Below are 16,492 nucleotides of genomic sequence, written 5' to 3'. Positions count from 1 at the left end.
CCGTGATCACTTCCTGCTACTGGTTCTTCTACTGTCAGCCCTGTTATGTCATCTGATTCATGGGTGATGATGAGGTCTAGGATATGGTTTTCTCTAGTACTTTCCCTGACATGTTGATACAAATAACAGTCATCTAGTTGATTTAAAAATTTTGTTCCCCATGTCGAGTTTCCTTCCCATTTACTCCAATCAATTAGAGGCAAATTGAAATCACTCATAATAAGACATTGTCACTTACATGCCTATTCCATTTGCATTTAGAGGCTTTCGTCATAATCTTCACAATCACCTGGTCTGTAGATTACTCCTACTTGCATTATACCTTTGTTTCCAACTATCTCACACCATACAGATTCTATACTAGCATGTGAAACGTCTAAATCCGGGAAAGCTATCATCGCACTCAGGCTGCTTCTGATAAGAAGCATTACCCCACCACCCCCTTCTATCTACCCTATCCTTCCTAAATACATTATACAAGCCGTACTGAAACTCATCATCCCCAATTTCCGGGTGGCACCACGTCTCCGTAAGCCCTATTATGTCCGCGTTACTTGTTTTAACCAGCAGTTCGAATTCGCTCATTTTATTGACGACACTTCTAACATTACTATATAAACAATTAAGACTTGGTGTTCTTGTATTTAACAACCCTAACACAACCCTTGAAGTTTTTTAGGCTCTCTTAGCTACCCGCTCACTTGAAAAGTTTCTGCCCCCAGAACATCTAGATGATATGTCCAGTTGGGGTGATAACAACTCTTGAGGTATGTGCAAGAGTTACTTTGACCAATATTATCAGATAAACGCATGTCAGTATTATCCACATCCCCCCTAACTAGCAGTTTCCCTGAACCTTTAAGGTATCCTCAATAATACTGGCAAAAACTTTTGCGCCACCTTTGTTTAAGTGTATCCCGTCTCTACAAAATAAATTCCTTCTACCTACAAATGTGGGCCATGCTGATAGAAATTTCCCTCCTAAAGCCTTGCAGAGTCCTTCAAGTCTTGAGTTAATCCACAAGGCTTTTAACATATAATCCCTCCTATCGTGTCTGGGCAGAATTGCAGACACATAGACATTATGGCCTAGCTCGTGGCATTTCCTCAGCATGGTCCTGTATTTTTCCAACAAATCGTCAGATCGTGTACGTTTAATGTCATTAGTCCCCACATGAATAATAATATTCTCTTTACTCCCCTTAAAATCTGACAATCTGTTGGTGACATCATTAATAGTTGCTCCTGGCAGACCCTGGTTCTACTCCACCTATCCTTATTACAAAATTGAGCCATAACATGCGTGACGAATCAGTATATATCACATACTATTGGCAGTCACTAAATTTAATGTGATAAAAGGCTATTTCTATTGCATGCAACTCTGCAGTATATATGCCAGCTTCTTGTGGAATCTTGTTGGATATTGTTTAGTGAGGGAGAATGACAGTAATTCCACATATCATTCTGACTTCAAAGCATATGTGTAGGATGGTTTCAAGTCTGTGGCAGGAAGTCAGAATACTGCACCTGATGTGATACAAAGAGTTGGTGCTGGTGTGGCAGCCTTCTCCCAGACCTCGAAGGAGAAGTCACAAGTTGGAAAATGGGCATGCCAGGGTAGAAGAACTGTGTAACGTTGTCTACTGCCATGTTTAGTTCACCTAACAGCCCTTGAATTCAAATACCAAATGGTTGGTTGGAAGTTGGACAGGTGAAACACTTATGGCAAGTTTAGTTCCATTTATCTTCACATAAGTGCTATAATCTGAATGTGAAGCGCTATCGTTTATGCTTATGAATGCATGTGCAACATGCTATCTAACTTTACCTCATTGAATATCATGATTCATGGTACACTAATACTGTATATCAAATGAATGAAAATTAAATCTGATTCATGGGAAAAATTATACTTTTTAAATAATAATACCTTCCAATCCCTTCCAACAGTTTCTCTAGTTCTTTAATTTTATTCAAACTACCCACTTCCAAAACAACAATGGAAGTTTGTTCAAACAATCAACCATCAGCAAAAGCAAACTTATTGACATCTATCCTGCAAACATCTTTTGTCAATTTGAATTTATGCCACTCACATGTATAGTCTGAGCAAACAGAAGAATGCCATTAAGCTTGCTCAATCCATTCAAAGCCCTAAACATCTCAGTCAGATAACTTTACAGGTGCTAAGTCTCCACATGCTACAATTTGCAGAACTGAAGCCTTTCTTGGTAAGAGTACCCTTTTGTTCCCCTCACAAATCTCATCCTCTTTCCCTGGACCTGTTCCAACAGATTTACATCATTCCTAAAATGAGTTCCCCAACCTGTATAAGTACTCAAATGCAGACTAACCACTGCCTTGTACAATGGGATAATCACATCCTTATCCCTGCTAGCAAAATTCCTATATATCATTAATAAAACCCCAGGAGCAGTCCTGGTATTCATTTTCCACTATCCTAATTATAGTACCACACAGTTGGTATGTTACTCTGGGATTACTGCTACCCATATGCATTATCTTAAATTTGTCAATTTTAAACTTCAATTGCCATCTCCCATTTCTGATCTCCCCAATTTTTCTAGATCTTGTTGCCATAGCAAACTTTGATTACTATAATTAACTACCTTGTATCATCTGCAAACTTAGATTTTAAGCCTAATATACTTTAATTGATATCATTAATAACATATAAAATAATATAAAATATAACATATAATATAAAATGGGCCTAGCACTGTCCCCCAAAATATTCCACTAATAACATTATTCCACAAAGAGCAGTGTCCATTGATAATGACTCTGTCTTCTCCCATTCAACCATCCCTTTATCCATAGCAGTGTTTTATGCACAACCATGCCATAAGATTTCATGAAATCCAAGTACAGTATAGGATATCAAAATTATTTCATCCTCTATTTTTATTATTGCATCCAATTCCTTTGTTACTGTATCATAATATCCAAACAAGACTGCCCCTTAACAAATTCATGCTATGACTGTCGTATAACTGCACTCCAACATTTCTTCTTTAATCAGTTATGCTATTCTTTTTCCTAGAACAGAAGTTAAGCTAATAGGTCTGTAGTTACTCCTGTCACCATTTGATCCCCCTGAACTAGTGATACATCTTCAATCCGCTGGGCCCACCCCTGAGTCCAAAGATACTCTCATAATTATGGCTAAAGGTTTGCTTATCTCCTTTGCTGCCTCCCTTAATATAACTGGAAAAAGCCTTTTTTTATGTCTAGCTTTGACAATTTCTCTTCCACTTTCTTCTCAGTTATCACAAATTATTTGATTAACTGTTGGAGTTTGAAAAGTTTCTAACATTCCCTTCCCTACAGAACTCCTACTGTGTGAATGGATGAAAAATACCTATTCAGTTTGTCAGCAACCTGAGCAAGTTCATCAACAGTTTGGGAACGAGCGTAGCCTGTGCGGACGTAGCTTATTGCCGCTCCTGGAACAGAGAAGTTTTTTCTGATTTATTTTCTGTTTTATTGGCTTAAATTGGCATATTAACTTATTTTCTAGAGTAGCTATATATTCCTAGTTACAATACGTAGTTTAAAGTTTAACTTAGATAGAGATTTTGTAGTTATTACTTAGTATCGGTAAGGGTATCAAATCCACGTGTTACAAGTTACAGCTCCGTTGAACGAGAGGTTTTTTTTTTTAACCATATTTAGCCGATTTATTAACCAATTGTTATATCAAATTATTTTCTGTAAGTAGCTAGTCAGGATCCTTAGTTTATTCTGAATTGAGACAGCGAGATTTGGAAGTTAATCGATACTTAAGTGTCCGTAGACTTACCGTTCGTAAATTGCCGCCTGTGAGTTTAACTTCTGTTCCAGGAAAATTAATGGAAGCACTGGTTAAAGAAGCACTGCAGGATCATCTTGACAAGAATTCAGTTATAGCTCAGACACAGCATGGTTTTCTTAAGGAAAGGTCTTGCCTAACCAATTTGATTGGATACTATGATGTAGTCACAAAAGAATTGGATGCAGGGAATAACTTTGATATTATATATTTGGATCTTAGAAAGGCTTTTGATACTGTTGCACATGGAAGACAGCTGCACAAACTGCACAAATTGGAGCTGTGTGGCATCGGTGGCAAATTGTTGCTATGGATAAAGGGATGGTTGAGTGGCAGAAGACAGAGGGTGGCAGAAGACAGAGAGTGGTAATTAATAGACCCTGCTCATCGTGGACTAATGTTATTAGTGGAGTCGCTCAGGGTTAGTGTTGGGGCCATTGTTGTTTTCTGTATTTATAAATGATATTAATGATGGTATATCAAGCTTAATGTCCAAGTTTGCAGATGATACAAAGGTTGGCAGGGCGCTACTGATGCTATGCTGTTGCAACAGGATCTGGAAAGGTTGAGCAGATGGGCTGAGAGGTGGCAAATGAAGTTTAACATTGACAAATGTAAAGTACTACATATGGGAAACAGCAACCCCAGAGCAACATATCAACTCTGTGGTACTCACTGACAGTGGTAGAGAATGAAAAGGACCTGGGGGTAATTGTGCAGGCAAATATAAAGTTCTCTGAGCAGTGCAGACGAACTGCAAGAGTAGCTCATGGTGTCTTGTCAATGATATACAGGAATTTTTCTAGCAGGGATAGGGAGGTGATTATTCCCTTGTATAAGGCGATGGTCAGGCCGCACCTTGAGTACTGTATACAGGTCTGGAGGCCTCATTTCAAGAAGGATGTAGCGCTGCTGGAACGAGTACAGAGAAGGGCAACAAGGTTAGTGAACGGAACGAAGGGTTGCTCTTACGAAGAAAGGCTTAAGTTTTGCAAATTACAGTGTCTGGAGACTAGGCACCGGCGAGGTGATCTGATAGAGGTGTACGAAGCCTTGAATGGTTTGAGCATGCTCAATGCTGATGGGATACTGCCTCTTGCTCAGAGTAATCATTTGTGAGGGCATAAATTCAAATTGAGGAAAGACAGATGTAAGATGTAGGATGTATGTGCGGAAATTTGCCTTTAGCCAGCAGGTAGTTGGTTGGTGGAACAGACTTCCATCCCTTGTTGTGAAAGTTGATAGCCTAAATAAATTTAAGGCTCAGCTGGACAGGTATTTCGAACGAACGGAGGGGTGAAGTGGAAGGGTTTTTTTTTTTTTTTTTTTTTTTTTGGCTGATGCTGCATAAGCTTGCTTTCTTGCATCATATGCCTCTACTAATGCTAACAGTAAAACCACTGGTATCAAAGTGGATGAATGCGATTCACCCTTCCTTCTAGTGTTTACATAAGTCCTTACCATTTTTCATTGCATCTGTTGCAAAAGACCTCTTAATCTGACTTAGCTTGCTTAACCTCCTTTGTGAGTTGATTATAAACTAGTTTATATCTTCTATATGCATCACTTGATAATTTATATGCATCCCAAGCATTTTTCTTCTCCACCACAAATCTCATTATTATTACATCCAATCCATTTTTGTCTACACCTTGAACAGTATTTCTTAGATGGTACGAAAAGCCTAGTAGTTTCTATGATTCTCTGAATTCTCTCCATTTAGAATTTGTGGTTGACAACATCATTGGTTAGCCACTGTGTGGAATTTAAAAATTGTCTGAGACAAATGTAGTCACCTGAATGAAATCAAATGCCCTACCCTTTATGCTTGACAGTACTGTGATCACTGCCACTCAGTGAGTCTTTTCCTGCAGATTCTTAATGCATGAAGAATTGCTGCTGATAATCAGATCTCTTGTTGTCTTTCCAACATGTAGAAAACAATCATCCAATAAATAAATCCACAAAAGTGATGTGTGTGTGTGTGTGTGTGTGTGTGTGTGTGTGTGTGTGTGTGTGTGTGTGTGTGTGTGTGTGTGTGTGTGTGTGTGTGAGTGAGTGAGTGAGTGAGAGAGAGAGAGAGAGAGAGAGAGAGAGAGAGAGAGAGAGAGAGAGAGAGAGAGAGAGAGAGAGAGAGAGAGATCAACTCAGAAGTTCCAGTCTACCTGGAAATTTAAAACCCCCATTATAAAATATTCTGATTTACTGGCCTACTATTTCTCTGTTGTTCGTTATACTCATCACAGTCATTAGACATACATATAGCACAGTCCTACTCTCATTTTAATTTTCCCAATATTTAGCCGCACCAAACTGACTCAATATTGCACTGGATGCACTGCTTCTTAACTAAGAGTAACCCCAACTTCCCACCCTCCTGCCTTGTCTATCCTTTCTATATGCATTGTACTCTCCATATTCAAATTCTGCATCCCTTATGTCTGAGTGACACATCTCCGATATCCATACAATGTCTGCATTTGATGACTTAACCAGTACTTTAAATTCATTTAGTATGATCTTATTCTTAGTTATCCTAACACAGAATATGTATCTGCTTGTTCCCTGCAGACCCCATCAGGCCTTGCATCATATGCCTTGCATCATATGCCTCTACTAATGCTAACAGTAAAACCACTGGTATCAAAGTGGATGAATGCGATTCACCCTTCCTTCTAGTGTTTACATAAGTCCTTACCATTTTTACCTTACCTTACCAAGCAGAAATCCCCACCACCTTGCTTTCCAGGATGCTGCATCTTCTAATAGAAACAGTACAGGAATCACACTTCTGCCTGTGGCTGTTGTTAATATATTAGTCTCTGTATTCCACCCCCAACCACAAGCTAGCATTTTTTTCGACCTACCTAACACTGCCTCAACAGGATATATTCTTGAACCCCTTCCATTTAAGTGCATCCCATTCCTGTAAAAATGGTTCTCTCCTGTTAAATGCACATACTACAATGAGAAAAATTATATTCCATTTGGCCTTGGAGAGACCATGTTTTACCAACTGTATACATGGCATGCCAAGGTGGGTAACTCACATCTGCCATGTATTTACATTTTGTTACAGAAAAAGAATTTGGATACTTATAATAGAATGGTTGAAATCATGAAGCTGTTGGTTCCAAATCTGGTGCCTCAAAAGGTTTTAGTGAATTTTGAGAAGGCTTGCATGAATGCAGTGAGGATTGCCTTTCCTCACACTGAGGTCAAAGGGTGCTATTTCCATCTGTGTAAGTCACATCAGGAAACTCAGCAACGTTGGCTTGAAGGCTGAATTTGAAACTGATATAAATATAAAACTCAGACTGAAGTCTCTTGCTGCATTAACCTTTGTCCCAGTCCATGATGTGAGGAGGTCTTTGATGAGCTTGCTGCCACATTTCCAGACGAAGATAGCTATAGTGAGGTACTTCTTTTCCACATACATTGAGGGTGCAGCAGGTAGAGATCCCCAGTTTCCAATAAGAATATGGAATCATCATGATGCAGCTCTTGAACGGTCACATAAAACTAAAATGCAGTAATCCCAGCATGTGGTTTTTGTTTGATGGACTGAAGAGGGACCTGGCTTGCCGCAGATTGACAATGGCTAATGCACAAGCAGGTTGTCTAGAGGTGAAAACAGAAGATATGATGCACTGCATGACTTGGTGGCCACTTTTGTGCAGGATTATGAGCAGGTAGAAGACAAACTGAAATACCTGCAGAGATTAGCTATTCTATTCAAATCCTTGAAAAATAAAAAAAATCACTGAAATATGTCTGAATTACATATTTCAGTGATTTTTTTTGTTGATAAAAAAAAAAAAACTCCAAAAAGTGTTGACAGTTCACTTTGTAAGACAGAAAAAAAATAATTTACAGTCTGTCCTCGTATAGCACGATAGTTGCGTTCCTAGAAACCCTCGTGCAATGCAAAATCGTGCAATATAAACAACAGGCCCTATGGGAAAAGTAGGGTTAGGTGCCGACCACCCAAGATTGAACACACATTTGGAACCAAAACATTACCAAACACAATAAATAATCGGGTAATTTTAATCGTTATAAAATACGTAAGTATTTTATAACGATTAAAATACGTAATAAAAATAATATTATATTATAATAAAGTATTTTTTAATACTAAAAAAGTATTTTTTACGAATAAAATACGTATTTTATTCGTAAAAAATTTATTATATTAAATAAAATAGTCGTAATAAAATACTTACGTATTTTATAATATGTAAGTATAAATTATAATACGTAAGTCGTAATAAAATATTGCTAATGCTTTTGCTTCTATCGTAAGCAAACTTGTTTTTTGTTTGATTTTCTATCCAAACAGATGACAGCCGTTCCATCTCTTCCAATTCTTGTGTCTTAATCTAATGGATATTAATTACACTTTGAGTTGTTCCCGCTATGAAAGTTGTTTTTATTTTCGCTGCATTCTTTGTAATTCTCGGCGTTGCCTCATTTAGGTCTGTAGCACGTGCAATATCACATGGTCTTTAATTTCGCTCAAAGCGTTTCACAATTTCGTATTTTTTCTCTATCGACAGAAGAGGACTGGCCATAAGCCTTACGGGGGAAACCACGGTGGGCCGGAGGCCGGTGTGATTTTGGCCATAAACCGTAGTATGAGGCCACTATAAATTTTCCCGGGTAAGAATTTTTGACCCAGTCCGCCTCTGTTTATCGATATTGCTTTTTTTTTTTTCTCTCTGAATCTGCAGTGTCTTAGCCAGGACGCTTCCTTTTCACACCTTTTAAGTATTTTACTAATTTTTAGGGAATAAAGCACAATTACAAAACGAGGTGGCACGCTTGATACACATAAACAAAGCTGCGCGAGTGTAGCAACTGAATAAATAACACCGTAAAGGCCGAGATACACTATTAATTAACACCTCACATTTTACTAAAGCATATTTCTGGAGGTTACTACCATAAAACAATAAAAACAATTTCCAGTTGCGTTTCTGCTAGTGGAATCTGTTATAAACTGGTAGTAAACTCCATCTAATTGCATTTGCGATTATACCGATAGCTGGAATTGTGTTGGTTTTTACGTTATTATGGTGAAATGTGTTTCCCCTTCACTGATATAAAACACATAAATACATTTTCAGACTCTTCTTCATTGCTATCGTGTTGCGTTCAGTTGGGGTGATTCCCCGTTCGACTGCCATTTCTTGTAAACACAAAGGCGAATCGTGTATAAGCGAATTCGGTTCGTGTTATATAAGATAACGTTCCCCTATTTATAAATCGTGTATGATCGAATTCGTGTAATGCAAACACGTGCTATACGAGGACCGACTGTATTTTTATAAATAAAATAAAAGGCTTTAGTTGCAATAAAACCAGAGCATTTTATTTCCTGTAATTTCCCTTACAAACATTTACATCCAAATATTCTATTTTATATTAAAATCAAAAGTTATATTAAAATACATTGTATAGAAGTAGAAATAAAATATATAAATTCAACATTTTGTTGCATTTTGATATACGAAATAATTTATTTTTTGTAAACTAAAAATAATGTGAACATTCTTCCATGTGAACATTTTTCTATGTGAGCATTTATCCGTGTGAGCATTTATGCAGTGGGGTTTTTTCTGTGCGGAATTTCCGTGTGGGCTTTTTTCATATGCGCATTTATCTGGTCACCGTCCTGGCAGCATGTCTGCGCTGCTCAGAATTTCAAGACTGACTGCACAATTACCCGCCCAGGTCTTTTTAATTCTCCACTACCCTGAATGTAGTACCACACAGTTGATAAGTTACTATGGGGTTATTGTCACCCATTTGCAGTAACCTTGCATTTGCCAATATTAAACTCCAACTGCCATTTCTCAGCTCGTCAACCCAATTTCCCTACATCTTGTTGCAGTAGCTCACCCTGATGACTAACAACTACCCTGCCAACCTTTGTATGATCTGCAAACTTAGACATTGCCTGATATACCTTCATCAATATCATTGATAAATATTGAAAGCAATAATGGACCCAGCACTGAACCTGGTGAAACTCCATTAATAATATTAAGTCCATTTGTCATTTGATTAATGTATAACATTTGTCACTGCATCACAGTAACCTATCAGATTAATTAGACAAGACTGCCCCTTGACAAATCCATGCTGTGATTGCAGTATAATTGCATGCCTGTCTAAATGGTCCTGCATTACTTCTTTAACCAATGATTCCATTATTTTCCCTGAAACAGACATTAAGCCAACAGGTCTGTTTAACTCATGCCGTCTTTTGATTCCCCTTTATGAATTGGGGATATATTTGCACTTCTCCAGTTCAATGGGACCTCCCCTGACTTGAAGATACTCTCATAATTATGGCTAAGGTTTTGCTTACCTCCTCTGCTGCCACCCTTAATATTGGATAGATTTCATCTGCCCCAGATGCCTTTTTTTTATGTTCATCTTCAACAATTTCTCCTCCACTTTCCTATCAGTCATTTAGCTCCTCAGCGTTAAATACTAACACTCATCCCCTTCCCTAAAGAATTCCTCATGTCAGAATGTAAATGCAAAATAACTATTCAATTTGTCCACAACCTGAGCAGGGTCATCAACAGTTATTCCATAGACATCAAGTGGCTCAATGTCATTCAACCCCTTCCTTCTACTGTTAATATAAGCATAGAAATCTTTGCTGTTTTTCTTTGCATTCTTTGACAGAGACTTCTTGAAGTCTGCCTTAGCTTGTCTAATGCCCTTTGTGATTTGATTACAGACTAATTTATATCTACCATAGGCTTCTGTATCACCTGATAATTTATATGCACCCATGCACTTTTCTTGTTTGCCATGTGTCTCAATAGTTCATCTGACATACATTTAGGTCTAAGCCTTGAACAGTATTTCTTTGTTGGTATGAAAAGTCTAGTAACCTTCTTTGATTACTTCCCTGAATACTTCCCATTTAGAACTTTCCATAACTGCCATTAGAGACACGCTCCCTGATCGCTACTGAGCATGACTTTGTGTGTGCATGCCAGTATTTGTCCAGCTAGTGTTGCATGAAGAGAGTTTTTTAGCCACATGTCACTGATTTGAAGCAACATGTTTTTTTAGCCACATGTTTTGAAGCAAGTATCATATTGGACATACAGACTGAACAGTGATGTGTCATTCATTATTGTGTTAGATGGGGCTTAAATGCATCAGACACAGTTAAACAGATGAATGAAGCATATGGCAATGAGTGTCTTGGTAGGACAGTCATATTTAAATGGTACATGCGATTCAGTGAAGGCCACGAGTCTGTTGCAGATAACCCAATATCTGGTCAGCTTTCCTCCTCAACTCCTGGGCAAATCACAAAAGCCCAGGAAATCTTGGATGAAGACTGGCAAATTACGCTTCGTGAATTAGTTGTTAGAATGTTCATTTCATACAGTAGTGCTCACAATATTGTAAAAGATCACCTGAAAATGTTGTGAATCTGTGCCTGCTGGATTCCACACAATTTTACTCCAGAATAAAAAAGCAAAGAAATGATTAATAGTTTCGAAACACAGGGTCAAAACTTCTTATTCGAATGGTGATGTGATGAAACTTGGATTGTTTACTATGATCCAAAGACAAAACAACAGTCGAGTGAGCGAAGGCATTCTGATCCACCAAGACCTAAGAAATTTTGAGTTTGTCGTTCGGCTGACAAACAAATGGTTCTTGTGTTTTTTTTTTTGTTTTTTGACATAAAATGCATTCTTGTTACACATTTTGTGCCTCATGGAACAAATATGAATAAGGAAGCACACTCTTCCATACGGTTTGAAAAATGGCTTGTAAGAAGCATTTAATGCATTGGTACGACAGTGGCAAAAGTGTGCAAAGTTCAAGGAAGAGTATTTTGAGAAGGAGAAATCCACAGAAGATTCAGATGACAATTAAGATAAGATCTTGCACCAGTCCATGAATTAAATGATCACCCTCCTTTATATATAACATATATTTTTTCTAATATTATAAGAATGAACCCAAATCTTCAATATTTAAAATCATTTCTTACATAATTGCTTGCTTATCATTACTTACCCAGCTTCAGAGGAACTCACAAGAAGTGTGCTGTCAATATCGGTGCTTCCATGTGTCAAGCATAACACAGGTGCCGAATGTCCAAATAACATACAACGTGGTGTTATCTAAACCCATTAAAAATGTTAATATACTAAAATAAGCCAAACACTTTAATATACAATATAATGAAAAATATCACTAAAAACCAGTAAAGATATAATCATATATGAACCAGTGATTTGACTTCTTCCAAATCGAAGGTGAAACCAATCCATTCTAAAATGATAAAAAATTTACTATAATAACTGCAAGCAGTCCATGAGATTTCCCAATGGTATTACTGAAAAAAAGAATGAATTTTCACATAATTCATTAAAGGTCATTTCACACAGCTGAGAAAACTGATATCAAATGACCACACACAGCAATGAAATGAACTGTTAATAATCTTCTAATATTCATTTAGAAAAAATGAATTTAAAATTATTTTTTTATAAATTGTTTATTACAAAATCTTATTACATTATTGCTGTTAGTACCTGAATGGTATTTATTTTGCTCAGAGAGATAAATGGCTAGGTCATAGATGAAGGGTTTTTGCCAACCTTAATCTGAAATCACTAATCAGATGAATGGAAGGAGATATGGATCCAATGGCACCTGTTGTCTACCATATAGGATACTTTGCTGACAAAGCAGCAGAATGACAAGTCACCCTTATAACATTATCACCAAATGAAAGCATGGACCATATATTTGTCATATAGTACAGAGATAACAAGCAGAACTCCTTAGGTGCACATTATCTTAAGCATTATAAGCCTCATAAATAAACAAGTGGGGTAATGTAAAGCATGGGCATTTCTTAGAACAACCTACAAAAATTCACTATTTAATTGAATTTCAAAATAAAAGAAAAAAAAAAACTATTAACAAGCTACAGTAAAGTCTGAGGTTTGACAAAAATCGAATAAGGTGGGATTTAATTGGATGACTGTTCTCTACAGCAGCATGTTAGAGAGTGAAAAAAGAGAGAGCAATAATCTTGATCTGATTATCAGCAGTGATAATCAGATGAAGGGTTCTTCATTCATTAAGAATCTGCAAATAAAAGAACCACTAGGTGGCAATGATCATAGTGTATTGATGTGGGATTTACTTAAAGATGTAACAACCATCAAGAGTAAATGGAAGGATTTTTGCTTTTGTAAAGGAGACTAAAGTGGTCTTAGACTGTTTCTAAATTCTACTGAGTGGGATCAACTAATAATGTTACCAACAAATTCTAAATGAGAAGAATTCAGGGAAATAATCATAGAAGCTACTAGGCTTTTCATACCAACTAACAAATACTGTTCAAGTCTTTAGACCTAAATGAATGTCAGATGAACTAATGAGAAACATGGCAGAGAAGAAAAATATATGGGATGCATATAAATTATCAGGTGATACAAAAGCCTTTGGTAGATATAAACTAGTCTGTAATCAAGTCACAAAGGAGGTTAGACAAGCCAAGGCAGATGCAGAGAAAAATAAAACTTTTTTTACTATGTAAACACTACAAGGAAGGCGATGAATCACATTGGTCCACTTGACATAAATTTCTGACTATTAAAGAAGCCTGTTGTTGTAGATGCAAAATACCTGCTCAGGTTGCTGACAAACTGAACAGGTATTTTGGATCTACATTCATACATGATGAATTCTTTAGGGAAGTGGATGCCAGAAGTTTATCAAACTCTAACATGGATCTAAATAATTTTGTAATAATAGAGTTTTCCACTCTATTATTTTCCACTCAGTGGAAGAGAAATTGCTGAAGTTAAACATAAAAAAAGTCACCCGGGGTGGATGGGATCTATTCAATTATATTAAGGTAGATAGCAAAGGAAGTAAGCAAACCCTTAGCCATAATTATGAGATCATTGGAGAGGTCCCTATGGAGTGAAGATATGCAAATGTATCCTCAATTCACAAAGGGAGATCAAAGGGTGTCATGAGGAATTACAAACCTGTTAACTTATGTTCCAGGGAAAATAATGGAGTCACTGTTTAAATAAGTAATGCAGGACTGTCTAGACAGGAGTGCAGTTATACTTCAGTCACAGCATGAGTTCGTTAAGGGGAGATCTTGTCTGATTGATTTGACTGGATACTAAGATGTGGTCACAATAGAACTGGATGAAAAAAATAAATTTGATTTTGGATTTCAGAAAGGCTTTTGATACTGTTGCACATAAAAGACTGCTGTACAAGTTGGAGCAGTGTGGTATTAAGGGCAAGATGGTGTTGTGGATAAAGGGATGGTTGAGTGGGAGAAGATAGAGTGGTAATCAATGGATATTGCTCTTCATGGACTAATGTTATTAGTGGAGTCCAACAGAGTTCAGTGCTGGGCCTATTGTTGTTTTCGGTATTTATTAATGATACTGATGGAGGCTTAATGTCTAAGCAGATGATACAAAGGTTGGCAAGATGGTTAATGACACTAATGAAGGTATGCTGCTGCAACGAGAAATAGAAAAATTAGGCAGTTGGGTGAGAAATGACAATTGAAGTTTAACATCAAAGTAATCCTGGCATAACATACCAACTCTGTGGTGCTACACTCAGGGCAGTGGAAAATGAAAAGGGCCTGGGGTAATTGTGCAAATATGAAGTTCTCTGAGCAATAGACTGCCAGAACAGCTCATGGGGTTTTGTCAGTGATTTAGAGGAATTTTGCTAGCAGAGATAAGGAGGTGATTATCCCATTGTATGAAGCAATGTTCAGGCCACATCTTGAGTATTACGTACTGGTTTGAAGGCCTCATTTTAGGAAGGATGTAGAGCTGCTGGAATGGGTACAGAGAAGGGAAATAAGACTGGAGGGGAACAAAGGGGTACTCTTACCAAGAAAGGGTTCAGTTCTGTAAATCACAGCATCCAGAGACTAGGCACCTGTGGGGCAATCCGATTGAGGTGTTTGAGGATTTTTAATGGCTTGAGCTCAATGCTGATGGGATTCTTCCTCTTGCTCAGATATGCACATGTGGGGGGGGGGACAAATTCAAATTGAGGATGGATGGTTGCAGAATAGATGTGTGGAAGTTTGTCTTGAGCCAATGGGTGGTTGATTGATGGAACAAGCTTCCATCCATTGTTCTGGAAATGGATATCTTGAATAAATTTAAGGGAAAACTGGACAAATCATTGGAGATGGAAGTATAGGTAAAATGGAAATAAATATTTTTTTTGGCCAGCACTGTATAAGCTTACTTTCTTGCATAATTTACCACTACTAATATTAATGCTTTAGTAATCGAATCTGGGTGTACATAAAATAATTTTATGTCTTAGTTTCTGCTGAATAGACAAAAAATAAATAAAAAAATAAAATAAAAATAATTTAAATCACCATTTTTTGCTTACATTATATGTATGCCAACACAACTCACTAATAGTCAATAAGTTCAAAATATACACATTTATAGGCATATAAAATTGTAAAGCTACTTTAAAATTATCCTGTATTATATTTTACCTGAAGATTATCTGCAACATCCCATAAGCAAATCTGTCCATCATTGCATCCTGTTATTATGGTCTTTTGATCCCGAGTAAAATAGACAGATGAAATACAATGTGTAGGTGCTTGGCTACCCCACAGAGTTATTGGGATTACTAACTGATTTGACAATGTCATGATGTGTTAAACTTCACATATACTAAGCAGCAAACATTTTCTTCAGAACTGTAAAGAAATAATAAAATAAAAATGAATGCCATAATACCAGAGTGCTCCATAGCATTATATACCACAGATACATTGTTCTACAAACTCAGGGGAGGATGAGGGGATTTGTTTCATAACACCAAAACCATAAAAGTATGGAAGAAAGCATTTCAAGAAGCAGGAAATTCAAGCAAGCATAACACAATGAAGTGTAGCATGAAATATGACTTGATTAATTGACCCAGTCAAATTTCAACCACTTGTTTCTGCTTTAAGATTCTACAGTTGCAACTGTGGATGTTTTAAATCAGGACCATCCAATTTCTGATGCCAGATGGTAACCAAAAATATCTCAGGCACTTGTCTGTTGGCTGCAAAACTAAGCAAACACAAAACATGCAAATTAATGCATTAAAGATTAATTAAAAGGTAATAGATGTTATATTTAGGAAGGTACTAAAGCAATCATAACCTAAAGACAGAGTAAACTCTGTAAAATTAGTCACTGCAATTCGAAGTTCTTCAAAATCCAGCAAATTTTACAAAAAAAAAAAAAAAAAAAAAAAAAAATTTCTAAACAAAAAAATATTAAGAAATTAATCCAGCAACTTTTATCAACGATTGCGTTTTTCTTTAAGAATCTGTACAAAAAAGGAGGCTTTTCTTTCTTTAAGATGCTTGCATGATTATCTTGTCTTTTAATCTGTTTTTGTGGCCAGCAGGATTTAAACTGCATTGATAATGGCAATAGTCTTAATTCTCACAGTAGAAACTTGCCTTTGCAACAAATTGCCCTGGTACTGCACTACTTTCAAAGAGATGGCCTCTCCAAAAGATTAACTGGCCATTTGTTTAAAAGATCAGACAACTATGACATCCTGTTTTAGCATTAGCAT

At 36.9% G+C, this 16,492-nt stretch overlaps 1 protein-coding gene across 1 annotated transcript in view; it reads right to left on the bottom strand.

The window, feature by feature from the left end:
- Window positions 1-16,492, bottom strand: part of Rbcn-3B (WD repeat-containing protein Rbcn-3B) — a 357,208-nt gene that overhangs the window by 307,440 nt on the left and 33,276 nt on the right. Inside the window, exons 2-3 of the mRNA XM_090389262.1 lie at window positions 15,405-15,614; window positions 11,900-12,006 (exon numbers count right to left, since the gene is read on the bottom strand). Of these exons, the coding sequence (XP_090245388.1) occupies window positions 11,900-12,006; window positions 15,405-15,566 (269 nt within the window). The 5' untranslated portion in view covers window positions 15,567-15,614. The remainder of the gene's footprint in view (window positions 1-11,899; window positions 12,007-15,404; window positions 15,615-16,492) is intronic.

Source organism: Mastigoproctus giganteus, chromosome 14 (genome assembly GCF_048544385.1).
Source record: "Mastigoproctus giganteus isolate SK-2022 chromosome 14, ASM4854438v1, whole genome shotgun sequence".
Taxonomy (NCBI): domain Eukaryota; kingdom Metazoa; phylum Arthropoda; class Arachnida; order Uropygi; family Thelyphonidae; genus Mastigoproctus; species Mastigoproctus giganteus.
The sequence above is the reverse complement of the archived record's forward strand: the minus strand, read 5'-3'. Positions and strand labels throughout refer to the sequence as shown.